This window comes from Athene cunicularia, assembly GCF_003259725.1.
Source record: "Athene cunicularia isolate RWA chromosome 1 unlocalized genomic scaffold, athCun1 chr1_part2, whole genome shotgun sequence".
Classification (NCBI taxonomy): Eukaryota; Metazoa; Chordata; class Aves; order Strigiformes; family Strigidae; genus Athene; species Athene cunicularia.
This window is the reverse complement of record NW_020799092.1, coordinates 69,953,931-69,970,275: the sequence shown is the minus strand read 5'-3', so window position 1 is coordinate 69,970,275 and position 16,345 is coordinate 69,953,931. Positions and strand designations below refer to the sequence as shown.

The 16,345-nt window shown below is 34.5% G+C and overlaps 1 protein-coding gene across 1 annotated transcript in view; it reads right to left on the bottom strand.

Annotated features, from left to right (window-relative positions):
• PTPN12 (protein tyrosine phosphatase, non-receptor type 12) overlaps positions 1 to 16,345 on the bottom strand; it is a 49,214-nt gene that overhangs the window by 28,620 nt on the left and 4,249 nt on the right. The window contains exons 3-10 of the mRNA XM_026868126.1: positions 15,696 to 15,791; positions 14,658 to 14,696; positions 13,792 to 13,863; positions 10,363 to 10,422; positions 6,778 to 6,920; positions 5,276 to 5,342; positions 4,582 to 4,659; positions 4,384 to 4,482 (exon numbers count right to left, since the gene is read on the bottom strand). Coding sequence (XP_026723927.1) covers positions 4,384 to 4,482; positions 4,582 to 4,659; positions 5,276 to 5,342; positions 6,778 to 6,920; positions 10,363 to 10,422; positions 13,792 to 13,863; positions 14,658 to 14,696; positions 15,696 to 15,719 — 582 coding nt within the window. The 5' untranslated portion in view covers positions 15,720 to 15,791. The remainder of the gene's footprint in view (positions 1 to 4,383; positions 4,483 to 4,581; positions 4,660 to 5,275; positions 5,343 to 6,777; positions 6,921 to 10,362; positions 10,423 to 13,791; positions 13,864 to 14,657; positions 14,697 to 15,695; positions 15,792 to 16,345) is intronic.

Below are 16,345 nucleotides of genomic sequence, written 5' to 3'. Positions count from 1 at the left end.
CTTATAGCAGCCAATTCCTCCACAGCTTCTAGAAGTGCAATCAACCACAGCAACAAAATTCTGTCACTTTTACAGGAAGAAATGCAAGAGATACTTGAGTAGTACCAATGCCATATTTTGGAGAAAGTGTTTATTAGTACAAGCTTCTATTAGCAGATAGGGGTAAAACAAGGACTTGCAGTACTGTAACACACTTGTTAATGTCAAGAGACAAAATTCAAAAAAATATTTTTAAAGAGATAGTAAAATTTTTGTTGTCTTTTTATCAGTTTTCCTTTTTCTATCTATTGAACATCCAACTTGACAGAATTTCATCTGATTCAGACTTTCTGAAGACAACCATGGTTCACTACAGATTATGGAGATGCCTCTCAAGTAATTCACAAAATATTGTACTGATACAAATCTAACTGATACCAGATGATCAAGACTAATCAGTGCACGTTTCAAAGCTTCCAAACAGAAAACAAAGTGTATTTTCACAGCAATACTAACAAAACCAATGTTTCTGAGAAGCACACTGTTAATGACTTCAAATACATGACAGTATGATCAACAGTTTCAGTGAAAAGGAGGCCAAGACCCAGATTCAGATCAATTTAATTATTTGACAATTTAAGAGTTCTACTGGGGGGGGGGGGGGGGAAAAAAAGTTCTGGTTATCAACTTTAGCATCCAAGTCTTTTCCTATCAGAAAAAAATTGCTTCTGAGTAGAAATTTCATCTTTGCCCTAAGATTTGACTGTGGAAAGTACTCTATCTGAAAGAATATGAAGGAAGCTGTTCTTCATATAATTTTGCTTACGTACTTAGTATTATTTTAAGCACATTTATAGTTCTGTGCATTTGCAACACGCATATCTGTATAGTAAGAGTACACAATTACTACATTATACTATATCATATGTGCATTTTCGACATGATTTAGAATCCTTCTATCAAGTTCTAATAGAAATTCTAACCCTAATATAAGTCTTTTTTCAAACTCCGCATGTGAGTTTTTTGTTGACTTTTTACGGTATTGTTTCCAGCAGGGCAAAGCTGGCAAGTTTACAGGAACACACGTTCAGGATTGTGTCTAAGCCACTTCCCTATGAATACGGCTACTCGTTGCCAATCAGATTAACTTTTTAGTGCGATGTTACTGGCAAACACTGCTTACAAAGCTTAGGTAACTCAATTCATTTCAAACACTGCTTGAAATGGGTAAAGCAATGCGTCGACAAAACCATGAAACCAATCCTACAGAGTACTGCAGCTCTTCAGAGTACTATCAAAATAATAGTAAGTGAAAGATGAAAGAGTATTTCCTCTTCAGTTTAGCAGTATCTCCTATGTAGCTAACAGTGATATATCCAAGGTAGTCACATACTTTTTTTTGGAATGGTTTTCACTTAATTATGGAATTAAATTAATGGAATTAAATAAAACTCTTCACATGTACACATTTCCACAGTTGCTGTAGCATCTGCAGGCAGAGTAAGATCTTGGAAGGAACCTTAGTATTTTATATTTATTCTAAGTTATTTGAAAATTTTCTACATCAGAGTTTGCTTCCTTTTAAAAACTACACAAACATTCTACGATATATTTTATTTAAAAACACTGACTAGAACGTTTCTGGAGAAAACATGTTGTATACAACAGATACTACATAACACCCTCAGAATAGCTAAAACACTGTCTCAAGTGAGCCTCAAAGTTTTGAGAATCAGGTTAAAGCTAAAAGCGATATTTAACTAGATATGTGATGTAGAAGACTACTTTATAATCCAAAATAGAAGCTAAGCCTATACCACTTAATCCCCTGAAAGTATACTTCCTAACTAACAAATGGCAAATCTGTTTTTAAGTACCAAGTTTTTAGATATAGGAACCCTTTATCTATGAGACTTTTTTCCTCAACCCTCCTGCAGAAATGTTCAAGCTACAATATGAAGAATCATCACTTCCTAACATAAAAAAGGCTGTACCTAGTCAGACTGAAAAATACATTTTGCCTTGTTCCCAGCAGTCACCAAAAGGAAACTTACAGGGAAGAATAAGCACAGAGCAGACATGCAGGCATCCTTGACTAGGATGTTCTCCAACTGTTTGCAACTCTGGAATTTCATAGGTCAGACATTGGTCAAATTCATGGATGAAGATTCCAAGCTGATGAGATATTCACCTCAAAGCTACAGGCTTTCAGCTGCAAGGAGCACTGCAGTTTCACGTTGCATGAAGAACTATCTCCTTTTATATAAAGTCTGCCAGGTGTCATTGATACCCTTTATATAAGGTTAATAGAAATCAGTTTTTCACTGTTATTTAGTTACTTAATCTGGTTGTTCTTTAGACAGAACCTTCCAACACCTTTGATCCTTGTCCAAATTTTTAATGCTTGAATCCTGTAGTACTCTTTCAAGGTAAGACGACCAGATCCGCAGACAGTGTCCAAGCTACAAGGTATCCACACAATGACATTACGCTGTCTGCTCTTATTAGCTTCCACAGAATTGCTAAAATACAATTTCCTTTACAACTTACTGCTTAAAACCAAGATCATATCCAAGCAAAACTCAAAACTCACACTCCATCACTGCATATTCAGAGTTGGGATTTCTCCCCGTCTCACCCCCATGCACATTAGCTACGCATAATCTATTTGCTCTTGTTTTATTACTCAGTCCCACAACTCTCCTAAGACGTGCTTTAGACAGCACTTGCCTTTGTTACAGACATACTGTGTCATCTCCTTATTCAGGTGTTCTGGAATACATGTAAATAATAAGAGACATTTTTGATTCTACCTAGGACTGCAGACAAGGAAGTCAGATCAAAGTCAATTAACCAGAAGACACAGTAGACTGATCTGCCTACTATTTTATGACCAAAACTCAAGTAATCAGGAATCAATTCTATACAAAGCTAATAAATCCACACATTCCAAACCCTATCATGTTGATTCCTCAGAAATAAAATGAAATTTTGGTCACTGACCAGTTAGGCTGAATAGCAAATCTGTAACAAACTAAAATGGCCTACCCTATTCCATATGTTTAGTCCATCATGTTTCTTTGCCATGACTAAAGACCTCAAAACTATTGCATGAACTGATAAATTCTTAAGAGTTAACAGAAGGTTATATACCTTTTTTCCAAGAATGAAAAATGTTTAGTTATAGACCCTACATCAACTAGGTACTGAAGGGACAAATAAAATTACTGAATAAACAAAACACAGTCCAAGGGGGTAAAGGGTAGTATGCAGTTCTGGACTGTGGGAGAGAGAAAGAATATATCAATACAAAAAGCCATTTTCCATGGTGTAGCAGCCAAGAAAACATATCTAAACATAAAAAGCGAAAAAACACTAAGGGACATGAAATTTAAAGTGGAACAACAAAAACCACAGAAAAATCCGCAAATACCATGATTACTAATGAAGAATATTATGTTTCCAAGGTTTTTTTATCCTTTTGTTAAAAGGGTAGAGTATGAAGCTTCCTGAAACAGACATTTTTAAGTTATTTTTCCTTCCCCCAATCTGTTCTGGTGCAAACAGTACTTCAATACAATATGAGAACTTAATATCATTCACTACCAGTCCTGCTCAACTACATTAAGGCTGTGTTAGGCCAAGACCACAGCAGTACAAAACAGTATGCAGTATCTAAGTCTCAGCTGATGAGTCAGATCAATGCTTATCTACTGGTTTAAAATTGGGTCCAACACCACACTGGGGGGGGAAGGAAGAAAAAAATTCAGTGAAGTTTTTGCCTTTCAAAAGTTTAACCTAGCCAAGATAGAATTCATCTATATGCGCATACACATGTGTGTAATTTTTTGTTTATATGTGTACACACATGTATATTTTTATTTATATATAAATACATGTAGAAGTAGGCTAGAGTTTTATTTCTAACTTACTCCTTATCATGCTGTTTAACAGGTAATTTGCAGAAGGCTAGGCTTAGACAAAATTTCATTTGCTACCAATACATCAGAGCTGGTTAAGTGCTGACAAAGCAACGATCAGCTGTTAACTACTGCCACCTCACTAGGGTAAGGGGACATTTCACAATTTAAAAATTGAGTTAAGTGTCCTGCATTTCATCCATACTAGAATTCTTTCTACTGCTTCCCCCATTACAATTGCATTTGGTATATGCAATAGGCATTCCTTTAATTATCTGTCTCAACTTTTACAACCAAGTCCTCTGTGCAAGTTGAATACATGCTAGCTGTCCTTACTCAGCAAAAAACACTTGTACTCCAAACAAGTTCTGTATGTGCTTAACACCACTGAAAACTTAACTTTAACAACTAGATTTTAGAGGAAAATCTTGATCAGAAGCTAACAGCTACAACTGATTGAAACTCATATGGAAAAGACACATACCACTCCATCTGCAATCTTCCAGTCTGCACAACTTTCATATTTTTGTAGTTGCTTTTCAAACAGTTGTGCTATGGCTCGATGGACAAGTTCATACTGCTCCTGTAGTAGGTTACCAGATAAAAGTTAGTGCATGAGGTCTTTACAAATAATGATGGTATGTTATTGTATGATCAAGATTAATTTAAAACCAAACTATACCTTTGTCTGCACTGCAGAATGCCTTTGTGTCCTCATTTCCTGTATTAAATTAAATACATTGAATTCTTCAGGTATTTTCTGAAATATAGAAAGAAGTCAATTACATAGATGTAACTGTCAGAACAGCAATACAAAAGATGTTTGACACCCAAAAGTATGTTTAACTTCTGCAGGTAAAGCCTCTGTTCTCTACACATTGTAGCTATTCAAAATCTTTTTTAAAAAAGCAATTCCTCTCCAGAACTGGTTTTAAACATTTGATTTAGACCAGATGAGAGCATTTCAAGTATTCTGAAAATGAGACATCCAATTAAAGTATTAATATGACACTGCAACATTAATGATGCTTCATAACCTAAAACCCCCCGAGAGAAGTTATCCCTGTACATTTGAGATAATCTTGCAGCTCCTAAAGGCTAAGCTGAAACATTGAAAAAGTTGAATTTAAAATCACTTTAGATTGAAACATTTTAAAAATATTTAGAATTTCAGAACGATTTTTTTTTTTTTTAGATAAAAATTTGCTGTCAAAGGAAATTAAGTCCACACTAAAGCATGCATGTAATGAAACTAAAACATCCAACCTATCAAAAGAATTTTGGAACATCTTACACTGTTTTAGAACATTTGGGAGCTCAATCATTGTTACAAAATGATCAAATTCCATAAAATGTCTTCATTTAAGATTCCTTACCCCAGCTTTAAGCAAATTCCATGTATAATCTATGGCACAGATGGCTCCTGTTCTTCCACACCCTGCACTATGAACATAAACATTTAGGTGTGTTAGAAATTATTTTGTTAAAAACACACTATAACCTTTATATTTCCAGAGCGGGAAAAAAAAAAAAAAAAAAAATCGCTCAACCACCATAAAACTCACTAAATCTGACTCTATAGTGTCTTAAAGATAAAAGAATTAGCACTGCAAAGTGCAAAATGAAGCACTGAAGTTCTTAATGCAAGTTTTTCGTAGCCAATTGGAACTGTAGTCATGAAAGATGCTTCAATGCTGACATGTTGGTTGCCTTCTCTGTCATATTATTCCTAGTTACCACTGCTTGAACACTAGGGATTTCGTCAAAGTTTAATGATAGATATGTTAAAAGGCAGAACAGAATATGTTGAAAGACTTCCCGCATTTTACTGATTTAGTGTATTTTCTGCATTTTATCTAAAAACCTTAGATATGAAAGTTACAAAAAAATAACAGTGAAGTACCACATTTATTCTTCCTAATAGTATAAATTCCTTTATTTTACAGACAGCTATGCATGCATATTTATTATAATTATACTGTTGTGAAGAGCCAACCTTCACAACTCTATTGAAATCCAAGAGAAACAGGACTAAGTAAAGTGGATTTCAGTGCTATGTAAGGGTTTTTTATGGCGGTAGAGATCAGCGACTTAGAGTGACAAGTTAAAAAAGAATGCCACTAAACACAGTAGATTTCTATACACTTGGAGAATAACCAAGCTCTAAAGAGTTAATGACTCCAAAGAATTTAACATTTCCTGGCTTATGATTCTGAATGCAGTTTTTCTGACATACAAGACATTTTTTGCTTTAAAAAGTATCAAATGCCATAGGCAAGAACCATCCAGAGAAACTGTGAGAAACTCTCAATTCACCAAAACATTTTCATGGCAGTTTAGTTTCACCAGTCCTTCTGTTAGCCAAATTTCATGTCAAAGATGAAACTGCTGCTCAGAACCAAAGACTTACCAACAGAAAACTACAGCATGCTCATTAGAGATCTTTTTTGTCATGTTAGAAGATAGACAAAAAAGTTCTTAGATAGTGATGCATCTGCTATGTAGTCTCTCCTATTGAGAACGGAGCTTTCACTCCTATATCTGATATGTAATGATTTTCAAAGTCTATTTTGTCCTAATGATGATATAAGTGTCTTAAGAACCACAAAACAGTTTCATTTTCAAAGACTAATTCTTTTCTGATTGATATTCTGTCTTGAACTGAAATAGAAGCAGAATTTCACTGTGGCATGAGTTTTAAGGCAATGACTGTATGATTTTGAGCCAAGTTTTGACATGAGGAAATATTTTAGTTTCCCAAAAAGGAGTAAGTAAACAAATTCTGGTTTAGAATCAAACTAGAACATCTCATACCAAAAGTCTAGACTTCAAAAGAATTGAAGCGTTTATAAACTTAAAAAATAAATGTATTTGATACCTGCAGTGTATGCAGATTGGTACGTCTTCATGTTCCTGATATTCTCTCATCAAGCTGATCATGTCCAGAATAGAGTCAAAAGATGAAGGGACATCATGGTCAGGCCAGTTAACATAATGAAACTGATAGACACTACGAGTCTCCTAAAGGAGAGGGAGGGAGGGAAGGAGGGAAGGAGGGAGAAAGGAAGGTGTTAATACATGTTTGAGGAGTTTGTATGAAAATTAGTTCTATGAACCTTCACTTTTTGCATAATTGAACATGGACAAGCAAAGCCATTTATGGTATTAAAAAACCCTACAGCTTGTACCACTTCGAAAAACAAAAAGGAAATTCTGAAATAATATTTTGAGTGCTGCTAATGCATAGGAGAAAGTACTATGAGACAGTTCACAGAAATCCCTCTCCACAATATATGGATTAAAGAACCCACAATGCTGCACTGTGTTAAAAGATTCTCTGTCCTTAGTCATAAACTTTGAAAGGGAGAAAGGAAAAGACCACCATGAAAGGTTCTTCTTCCAATAGTACTCCAGTAACTTACATTGGAAAAAAAAAAAGTGAAGGGGGAAGGTGGTTGTTGTTTTGTGACATTACAAAATAAAGTGAGTGTGAGTGTGTGTGTGTGTGCGCGCGCGTGCAGAGGAAAATTAATAAAATGAGAGAAATAATTCAGGCCATATCTAAATACAGACTACACTTGCAACAACAGTAGATAAACTTTTAATCTAGTTCTCATGTTACAGTAGTACTAAAAACAAGGTAAGAAGCAGGCTTTAGAACAGCCTTGTTACTCAGCTACCTGAATCCCTCAAAGACCAAATCCTTTCTTGTAATTATCCAAACCATCTGCAGTACAGCTAGTTCTACTGCACCTTTCCATGCTGCTGTCACATCTCTGGCTTCTAGTATATCTTCAAAGTAATCTACTAGAGAGGCATATGAATTTTTCATCAGTGTTACAGGTTACAAGTTACAAGACCTATGCTACCTTCTGTTTAGTTATTTGAGAAGCAACATATGGGCCTCTTGAGCATGGAAATTTGTATCGTCTTCGATTGACCCAACCATTTTTAATACTTTACTTTTGCCAGGCCTGTGGAAGCACTGTAGCTATTAAAAAATAGACAAAACAAGAGAAAATCCAACCTAATAAATGAAATTTTTAAAATCCAACCGATTATGTAAAACCAATGTTATCAGTAAGGAGGAAGAAAAGTTACAGCTGCTTATTAAGGTCCACCAGTAACTGTTACTTAATTACACTTAAAGAGACACAGCCAGGAATTTTTCATATTAGCAAAATGTGAAAAATCCTTTTTCAGGGAAAAAAGCTCTGAATTTATGCTTTTTATATGGAGATTAAAAATTTAAAGGAACTTTCACAGTCCTTTTTTCACTGCCACTTTTTAAGAAATAACCTGGTGGTTTAGCGTAAAACATTCTTCAAACATTAAACTGGTTTACCTCCTAAAAGTTAGAATAACTTTGTATATTTACATGAATTTTAAAGTCTTTTACATAATATTTTGTATGATACTCCACTGAAAATTTTACAGAAGGTGACAAAAGTTTTCATTATTATCAAAAACCAGAAAGTTTAAGTTTACTCTTAAAGCTCCACACTTTATACCACAAATACTTATTTTCCTCCAAAGTTCAAGGCTACACTTAGAATTCTTCAAAATATGAAAAGTCTACAAATTCATCACCAAAATGTGCACTCACAGAAATACTGGAACAAATGTGCTATGTAAGTCTGAAGAAAGATCATTTTATTAGCTGCATGAATTTAATATCAACCTATCTTGTTAATCCATTCAGTTACCCTGCTCCTTAAAGGAACATAAACTTTGAGCTCTTTACTAAGATTAACAGCATAGCACAAACGATAGCTTTTTGTTACTACTACGTTTTTATGTAGTACACAGGCATCCTATAAATATTAACTGAAATGGAAACTCATGGAAGTCAAGTAGCTAAGCATGATTTGCATGTATAGTACACGCAAGCAAAATATAAACTAGCTATAGTTTCTGAAGTAACCAGTTCTCATCATGTTCAGGTATTAACAGTAACGTAGGTTCGGCTTTGGGGTATCTTTTCAGTTCTAAGTGCACCATTTAAAAAAATGTTGTAAACATCACAGTTATCATGCAGTTAATTTCTGCTATCTAAAAAGTTTCACAGCATGCTCAGTTATGAATATTCAGGACACACTAACAGAAATTAATTAAGTTCATGCATTCCACTGCAAGCACCTGGCAAGCTACTGCAGACAAGAAAAAAAAAAAAAAAAATTAAAAAAAAAAATCACTCCCTTCATGGGTAAACAGTTTTCATAACTGCTGTGGTATCAGTTGTTGAAAAGGAACAAAGCATTGCTAAAGAAAACATAACCATAAGTGAGACTAACCTGTAATAAATAATTTCTTAATATAGAATGCTAAATAAAGTGACAGGTATTCTGTAAAATAGACTGTCAGCCTTCATGGTTTTGCAGAACAGCTCCACACTTAATTTACTGATAGTTGCTTTTCAGAAAATTAGTCACCTCAAATCTGACACTTGCATAGTTTGCAAGACAGGCTTAAATCATTCATTCTTAACACTTACATGGGAATGAAAGCACTTTTATTTCATTGAAAATATGACAATTTTCACAATTAACGTAACATAGTTTATGAAGTAGGTCTCGTGTTTTACAGTTGTTTGTGTCATAAGTTTTCACTACGATGAATAAAATCAATTTCTTCCATAAAGAAACTCATAGTAATGATATTTACAGCTGCCAACTTAACAAATAGTGTAAATGAACTGGTTTGTCAGAATACTTGTCTGGTAAATCAATTCTACATCTTGAAAACTAGCATATCAAATCTTTAAGAATTCCTAAGTCTTGAGCTCACTTTTAGAAGTACATTTCTATCTTGACCCTTTATATTATATACAATTCCCCCATGAAGAAGTTCACCAAGCAAAAAGACAATGCAACTCAATTTAATCAAGACCATTCCATGTTTTTCATATCTATTTCAATTCCAAAAAGAGTAACTTCTTACAAGCTATAGTGAAAAACTTCAGGGAAAAAAAAAAAATAAATCACTAAAGGTGTTGTCATTCTTGCTTTATTTTTATTTGGCAATACAAATATATGAACAGGCATCAGAAATATCTTTTAACCCTGTAAAACCCCCAAATATAGGACAAATTCTAACCAGTACACATAATTTACCCAAAAAGAACTTAACTAGAGGAATCATGTTTTTTTGACAAGTTTGGTTCGGTTTGTCATCCTATTTTCAGCTGGGGTAAACAGTGAAATTCTCAAACCATGCCAGAAGTTTTCTAGTTGTTAACACATGCTAATGAAGACCACACACACCTTTGGCTAACCAAGAACATACATAAAGACAGGTAGAGTTTCACTACTCTTTTCTTATATACTAAGCTTTTAACACACTTCTCAACTTGATTTATACAGTCACCTAAAAAAGTGAAGATATTTTCTCATGAGTTTCCTCCACCTATCATTTTAGAGACCTTTGAGCAACCATTAAAGACCAGAAGTAATTATATACTTACATTCTGAAATTCAAGTAATAATGTTCTAATGAAGTAATCTGTTCTTGCTTGCTCAGCTTCCTAAACACAAGGAAACAGTAATGAATTGGAAAAAAGATCAGTATGCAGTGAACACGATATAAGTGAAAACCCAAACTTTAAACTTATGTGTCTTTTTTTTTTTAGTTTACTAGGTCTGTATGTACGACTGCCCTAAAAGGCAGGCAAAACTGCACTCATTTTAAAACAGCAGCAACTACACAAGTTATGTGTGAAAGATGTTACTTTTACTTAAAATAAAAACGTGTTTTTTCAAAACAGCGTCTAGCCTGCTCCTGAAACCAATAAACCCTGTAAGAGTATTTCAAAGCACTTTTTCACTTTATTTCTCCATACATTTAACTTATAGATTGCCTCCCGCAGCCATCCTTCTATAACGATTCTGCTGTGTAAATTTCAGCCTCTTATCACCCTATGCTGTGACATCTCCTTTCATTTTTCCCCTTCTATTATTTTCAATTAAGGATGCATCTGAATGGATTTTTGTCATTATCTTGGTTGTGGCGAAAAAGCATAGCATCGAGGCTCCCAGAATTTTCAAATCTGCCTTTGGAACATTAAGGGAAGTTTATACTGTAGACACCACACAATATAACTGTACTTAAAATATCAGTAAGATCACAATTTGAAGATGCCTTTAAAAGCTTAACAACAGCTTCCCACAGTGAATTTAGGAGACTGCATATATACTTTAATGCATTCCTACCTACTACTGAAATTTACCATTTTCCATCAGGAAAACAACTGCAACACCTCGAAGGTTTAAAGGAGAGTACATAGCTAGCAGCAATGGAGCCCATACACACCATTGTACCCAAAGGTGATACATTCTCAACTGTAGCTGAGATGTCAATTACAAGGTACACACAATCTTTTTTCACAAATACCTGCCATATGACCATTACCCACTACTTACAGGGAAAAAACAATAACAACAACAACAAAATCAACATACACAAAACCCCAAAACCCCCAAGCCAACTTTTACATTTACTTAAAGTAGTAAAAGGCTACTCAGAATCTTCATACACTAAAACTTCTAAGTATATGCTTTCCTGACAAGATTAACCTGAAGTGTTCTTGCTAAATTATTTCAAAGAATAAGAATAGCTCGATAAACTGTCATGCCAGCTTTTTCTGAATAACTTAAAGCACTTCAGCTAGAAAACAGCAACAATTCCTCTCCAATCGCAAGTAATTTTTAGTTAAGGAAAAGAAAAAAAACAGTTTTGAGATCAATTTTGAATATATCAATTCCACTGTTTTAGAGTAAGTGAACAACTAAGGCCAATCATGAACTCCAGTGTAAAGAGTTCACAGTAAGATCATTTATATTGATGACAGCTATACTCAACAGTTTGATGCAAGGTTTCATTCACATCCTAATGTTGACTAGAAGAACATAATAGAATCTGATTAAACTACCAGGTGGTAAGATTATAAAAAGACACAAGGAAGTGTTTTCTTCCAACAACACAATATGAATGTCTGAAAGAACAAGTGACAAAAACCAAAATCCAAACAAAATAATTAGCCAAATTCATCATCCACTACATTATGAAAATATTGATAATCCAGAGGCAACAGCCAATTAAGGAATTCCTGCTACTCCATCGGTAGAAGCCAACAAGTACAAGGAGACTTATTTTCTATTCTCTTCCCTTAAGTAATTAGGCTGCCACTGAACTCAATATGATAGGCCAGATGGCCCCTGGTGTCACCTGGAAATGAAGGCTATGTGATCACAACTCCAGGAGCTAGAAGCTGGACAAACAGGCCACAAAGTGTGTTTAAAGCAGGAAGGAATAAAGATACATAAACAGGTGTGTACAAAGGCAACCGGATACTAACCCACACCTAAAGAAGGCTGATCATACTGACTTCGGTGGCTACGCTCCCACACATTGTATCCTCACCCATACCCTGAAAACCTCACAATTAATGAAGTGAGTTCCTGCTGTGGTCTCCTTTTGTGAAATTGTATTTACTTTCTTTTACTGTTCAGCTTTCCCTATCAAGGAAAGATGATTTCAAAAACACATTGGAGTATATACTCTTGTCTGATGCTGATGGCAGGTGCCAAGGAATGATAACTTTCCACTCCCTGCCGTGCTGTACGTAGGAGTTATCCACAGTCCCTCTTCCTGCCTATTAATCCGTCAGAAACCCTTGTGTTACCCCTTTATGTGTAAGTATCAAAACTGGAAGAGGCTCTAGCAGTTATGCTCAGAGATCAGAACTCCTGATAGCACCAACAACATACAACTGAAACATTCAGTTTGTCTGTTTTTCTGGAATCATAGCTTACTTGACAGTTAACTCCCAGGAATTCTCCAGGAAAAGATTCAGATCTCATGGTGATCTGCTACTCTTTGTTTTGATTTTAAAAGCAACAATACAAAGAAACAAAGGAAGTATTTCCAAATAAACCTGTATCCATTACCAACAGAAACAAGTTTAAAAAAAAAAAAATCAGGAATTTAGTTTCTATTTTCTTTATTCATGCTAATTAACTTTATGTAACTTCTAATTATGTAACTTAAAGAATATAACCTATTCCAGTGTTACTTTCATTTCTCATGCACATCCAGAATACACAACTCATAACAGAAGGAAACAAGAGTATGAATATTATTTGATTTCTTGAGTATGGTACAGTCATTCAAAACTATATCATGTAAAGCTAAAGAAATGATACACAAAAAGATACAAGACAAAGGCACACAGGTTCCATACTAAAAAACAAAACAAAAAACAAACAAACAAACAAAAAAAACAAAACAAAAAAAAGAAAAAAAGATTAAAAGTATGGAGGATTCAAGCAATGCACAGTTTAGATACACACATTGTTTTCCACTGCATCCCTTTGAGAGTTTTTGTGCAATACTTGGTATCGAACAATTAAAAAAGCATTTGTTTTGTAATGCAAACTGTTTATTGAACAGTTATTTTAAGTTACAAAATAATTAAATCTTTCAAAATTAATTTATTGTGTTGGTTTAAGCCCTGCCAGGACCTAAGACCACATTGCCGTTGTCCCTCCCCCACCCTCAGACACAAGTAGGGCACAAACCCTGGGTTAAAATAAGAAGAAATTCAGTACAACAGTGTAATAAACAATCTGAACAACAACAATAGCAATAATAACAACAATAAACAGTAATAGCAGTAAACAAGACAAAAGATATACAGAGAAATACCGCAGTGAACACAGCCAGCCCGCCGCGCGTGCTTCCCGTGACAAAAGCCACAAAGGAAAGCTTCCCGCACTGCTGCGCCAGACCCGAGTCAGCATGGTATGAATAACCCAGCTGGACATCCCTTCCCCCTGCTGGGGAAACTTAACCCTATCCTAGCTGAACCAGGACATTTATAAAGCTTTATACTTACACAAGAAACACGAAATGGTCCAAAAGTTACAGCTGCTTCTCCATACAGAGGCCAGTAACGTTCACATTTTTTCTGTTAAAGCAAAGAATCCTAGTTCAATTAATGTCTAGTACTGAAAGATGATGATTAACACAAGCAGAGCTGACAAAATTATAATCTTGAATGCCCTATTCTCTCTCTCATTTGGTGTTCTACCTTAACATCTGCCCACTGGTGCCTTGGCTGGACTTCTTTTAACATAGTAAAATGTCTCTTTTTTTGAATACCAAAAGAAAAACCAAACAAAAAAAACAGATGACCAATAAATACAGCCAAAAGACACTCTGTAAATTGGGACACAAACTTCATGACTGCCTACATATGTGTAAACACATATCATTCAAAGGGAAACAATGAGAGCTAATCTAGTTTTGGGAAAGTTTGGAGTTCGCAATTCTAGACCACGCTTTTTTTTAGCTCCTCAGGTCATAAGAATATAGCACAGAAATTAAAAAGATAGATTGTTTTTGCAGCTGTATCAATTGACAGGAAATTCTGAAGGACTCAGGATTTTGATAACTGGCCTACATCCCACAAAGAGCAAGATTTTTTTCCCATAGCAACATGACCAGTAACAGACCATTGGTACAATTCTGGATACAAACACACACATTCTACTGAGATGATACCTAACTAGTAATGTAACACTATAAATGGAGCAGAGAAAAGCAGTTGCATTCACTATCTTATATACATACAAATATAAGGATAGGTATTTTCATTCAATCTGGCAGATTTTTACAGTTATGGATTTGGCATATGAAGCTTCACAGGCATACTGGTCTGCATGGGCAATGCCTGTTTACTTTTGTATTTATTGTACGTACCCTTCCCATTTCAAATTCTCGACAGGCCATTACAATTATCTGAAATGAAAAAAAGATGCTTAAAGATAACTGATTTTAGATAAAGTAAATTCACCAACACTTTACTGCTTGCTTGTACCTGGGCAGATACTGACAATCCTTAACTGGTTACTACCGAAGAGACACATTAATACTGGTTTTCCTGCCTGCAGATGCATACTCTTTTTAATTCTAAAATGGTAGTCAACTTTTATCCTTCATAAAACAGTCTGTAACACTAATACAACATTGTAAGGCTACTTAATTTGAATTCAGTGTAATCCTATACAAATACCTTATTTATTCAGCCTGACTGTAAAGTCTAAACTTAATTATAAAAATACAGAACCATTTGCCAACTGGAAGAAACATAGCTGTATTTGCTTAAAATTACATAGACTGATTAAAATATGTGCAAAACTTACTTAAAAAACAAGAATCATATTTCGCAGGGTAAGCTACTTCAGATACATTAATGTGAATAGAACCATCAAAATGCACCAACAGGTAAGCCATTTGTTACAATAAGTAACCATGATTTAAGTGATTTTTTGATACAACAAAAAATATTTTCAGAAATAATTTCCTGAACTTATCCAATTTTCACAGTAGTTAAAAGTTAACTCCTGACAATAGTTGTTTAAACATATGTAGAATATATAAACCAACAAGTAACACAAAATTTGCATAAATAAAAAGAGACTTTTTTTTTGTTTCACATGCTGCTTCTGTATCTGATTTTGTCAGTCTACATCGTCAGAGTTGTAAGGTCTCCTACAGGACCTATTTGTAAGTATGCATGATTCATTCAATAAAATTATTACTCTGAATTTACATTATTAAATAGAATAAGTAATATTAATAATACATAGTGGCTATTTACCAACATGAGATTTGAGAAGTAAATAGATTAAATTACAGTCAACACTTTTGGTAGTAGCCAGATCAGGCAAAAGATACACAATCACTCTGCCATGAAATAAGGTAATACCCAATTTTGGTTTGTAAGAAGGTACTTACGGCAACATTGTATTCCCATATCATCCTCCAGAAGTCTATTACTGTATTTGCTAATGGTCCCTGGGTAGCAACATATGCTTTTGGCCCATGTACTCCCTAGGATTGCACAAAGGAACCATTAATGTTTATAAAGGAAATTTATCTGCACTGAATAAAAAAGGCTTTAGGTTATACTAATGAAAAATATCTATTTTTTTGATACAACAGGAAGGGTGAATATAAAATCTAAGTCCCATTTACATTACAGGGAATTTTGCTGGTGATTTCAAAGGAGCCCAAGATTATAACAGCTACTGTGCTGCCAGAGACCATAATAGGCTGTTTCTTCATGTTCAGATTCTGAAGATTCACTTGAAGTCTGTATTTTCTTTCTTATTCCACCATTTAGTGATGAAAATTTTAAAAATCTTTCTTCTAAAAAGCATCCCTTGAACAAATTTAAGTTCCCCCTTCCCAGTAATACCACATTTCAGAAAGCCAAACTTTTAAAATTTTATATAAAACTTGAAAATATTTACATTTAGCTTCTCAGACTAAATATTCAAGAATTGAGATTTATAGGAACACCTGATTGCAAATAAGCATTACAGTGCAAAAGCAGCATCAGAATAAGGCCACAAGGAAAGCCCAAGATATTCACACTTTGAAAC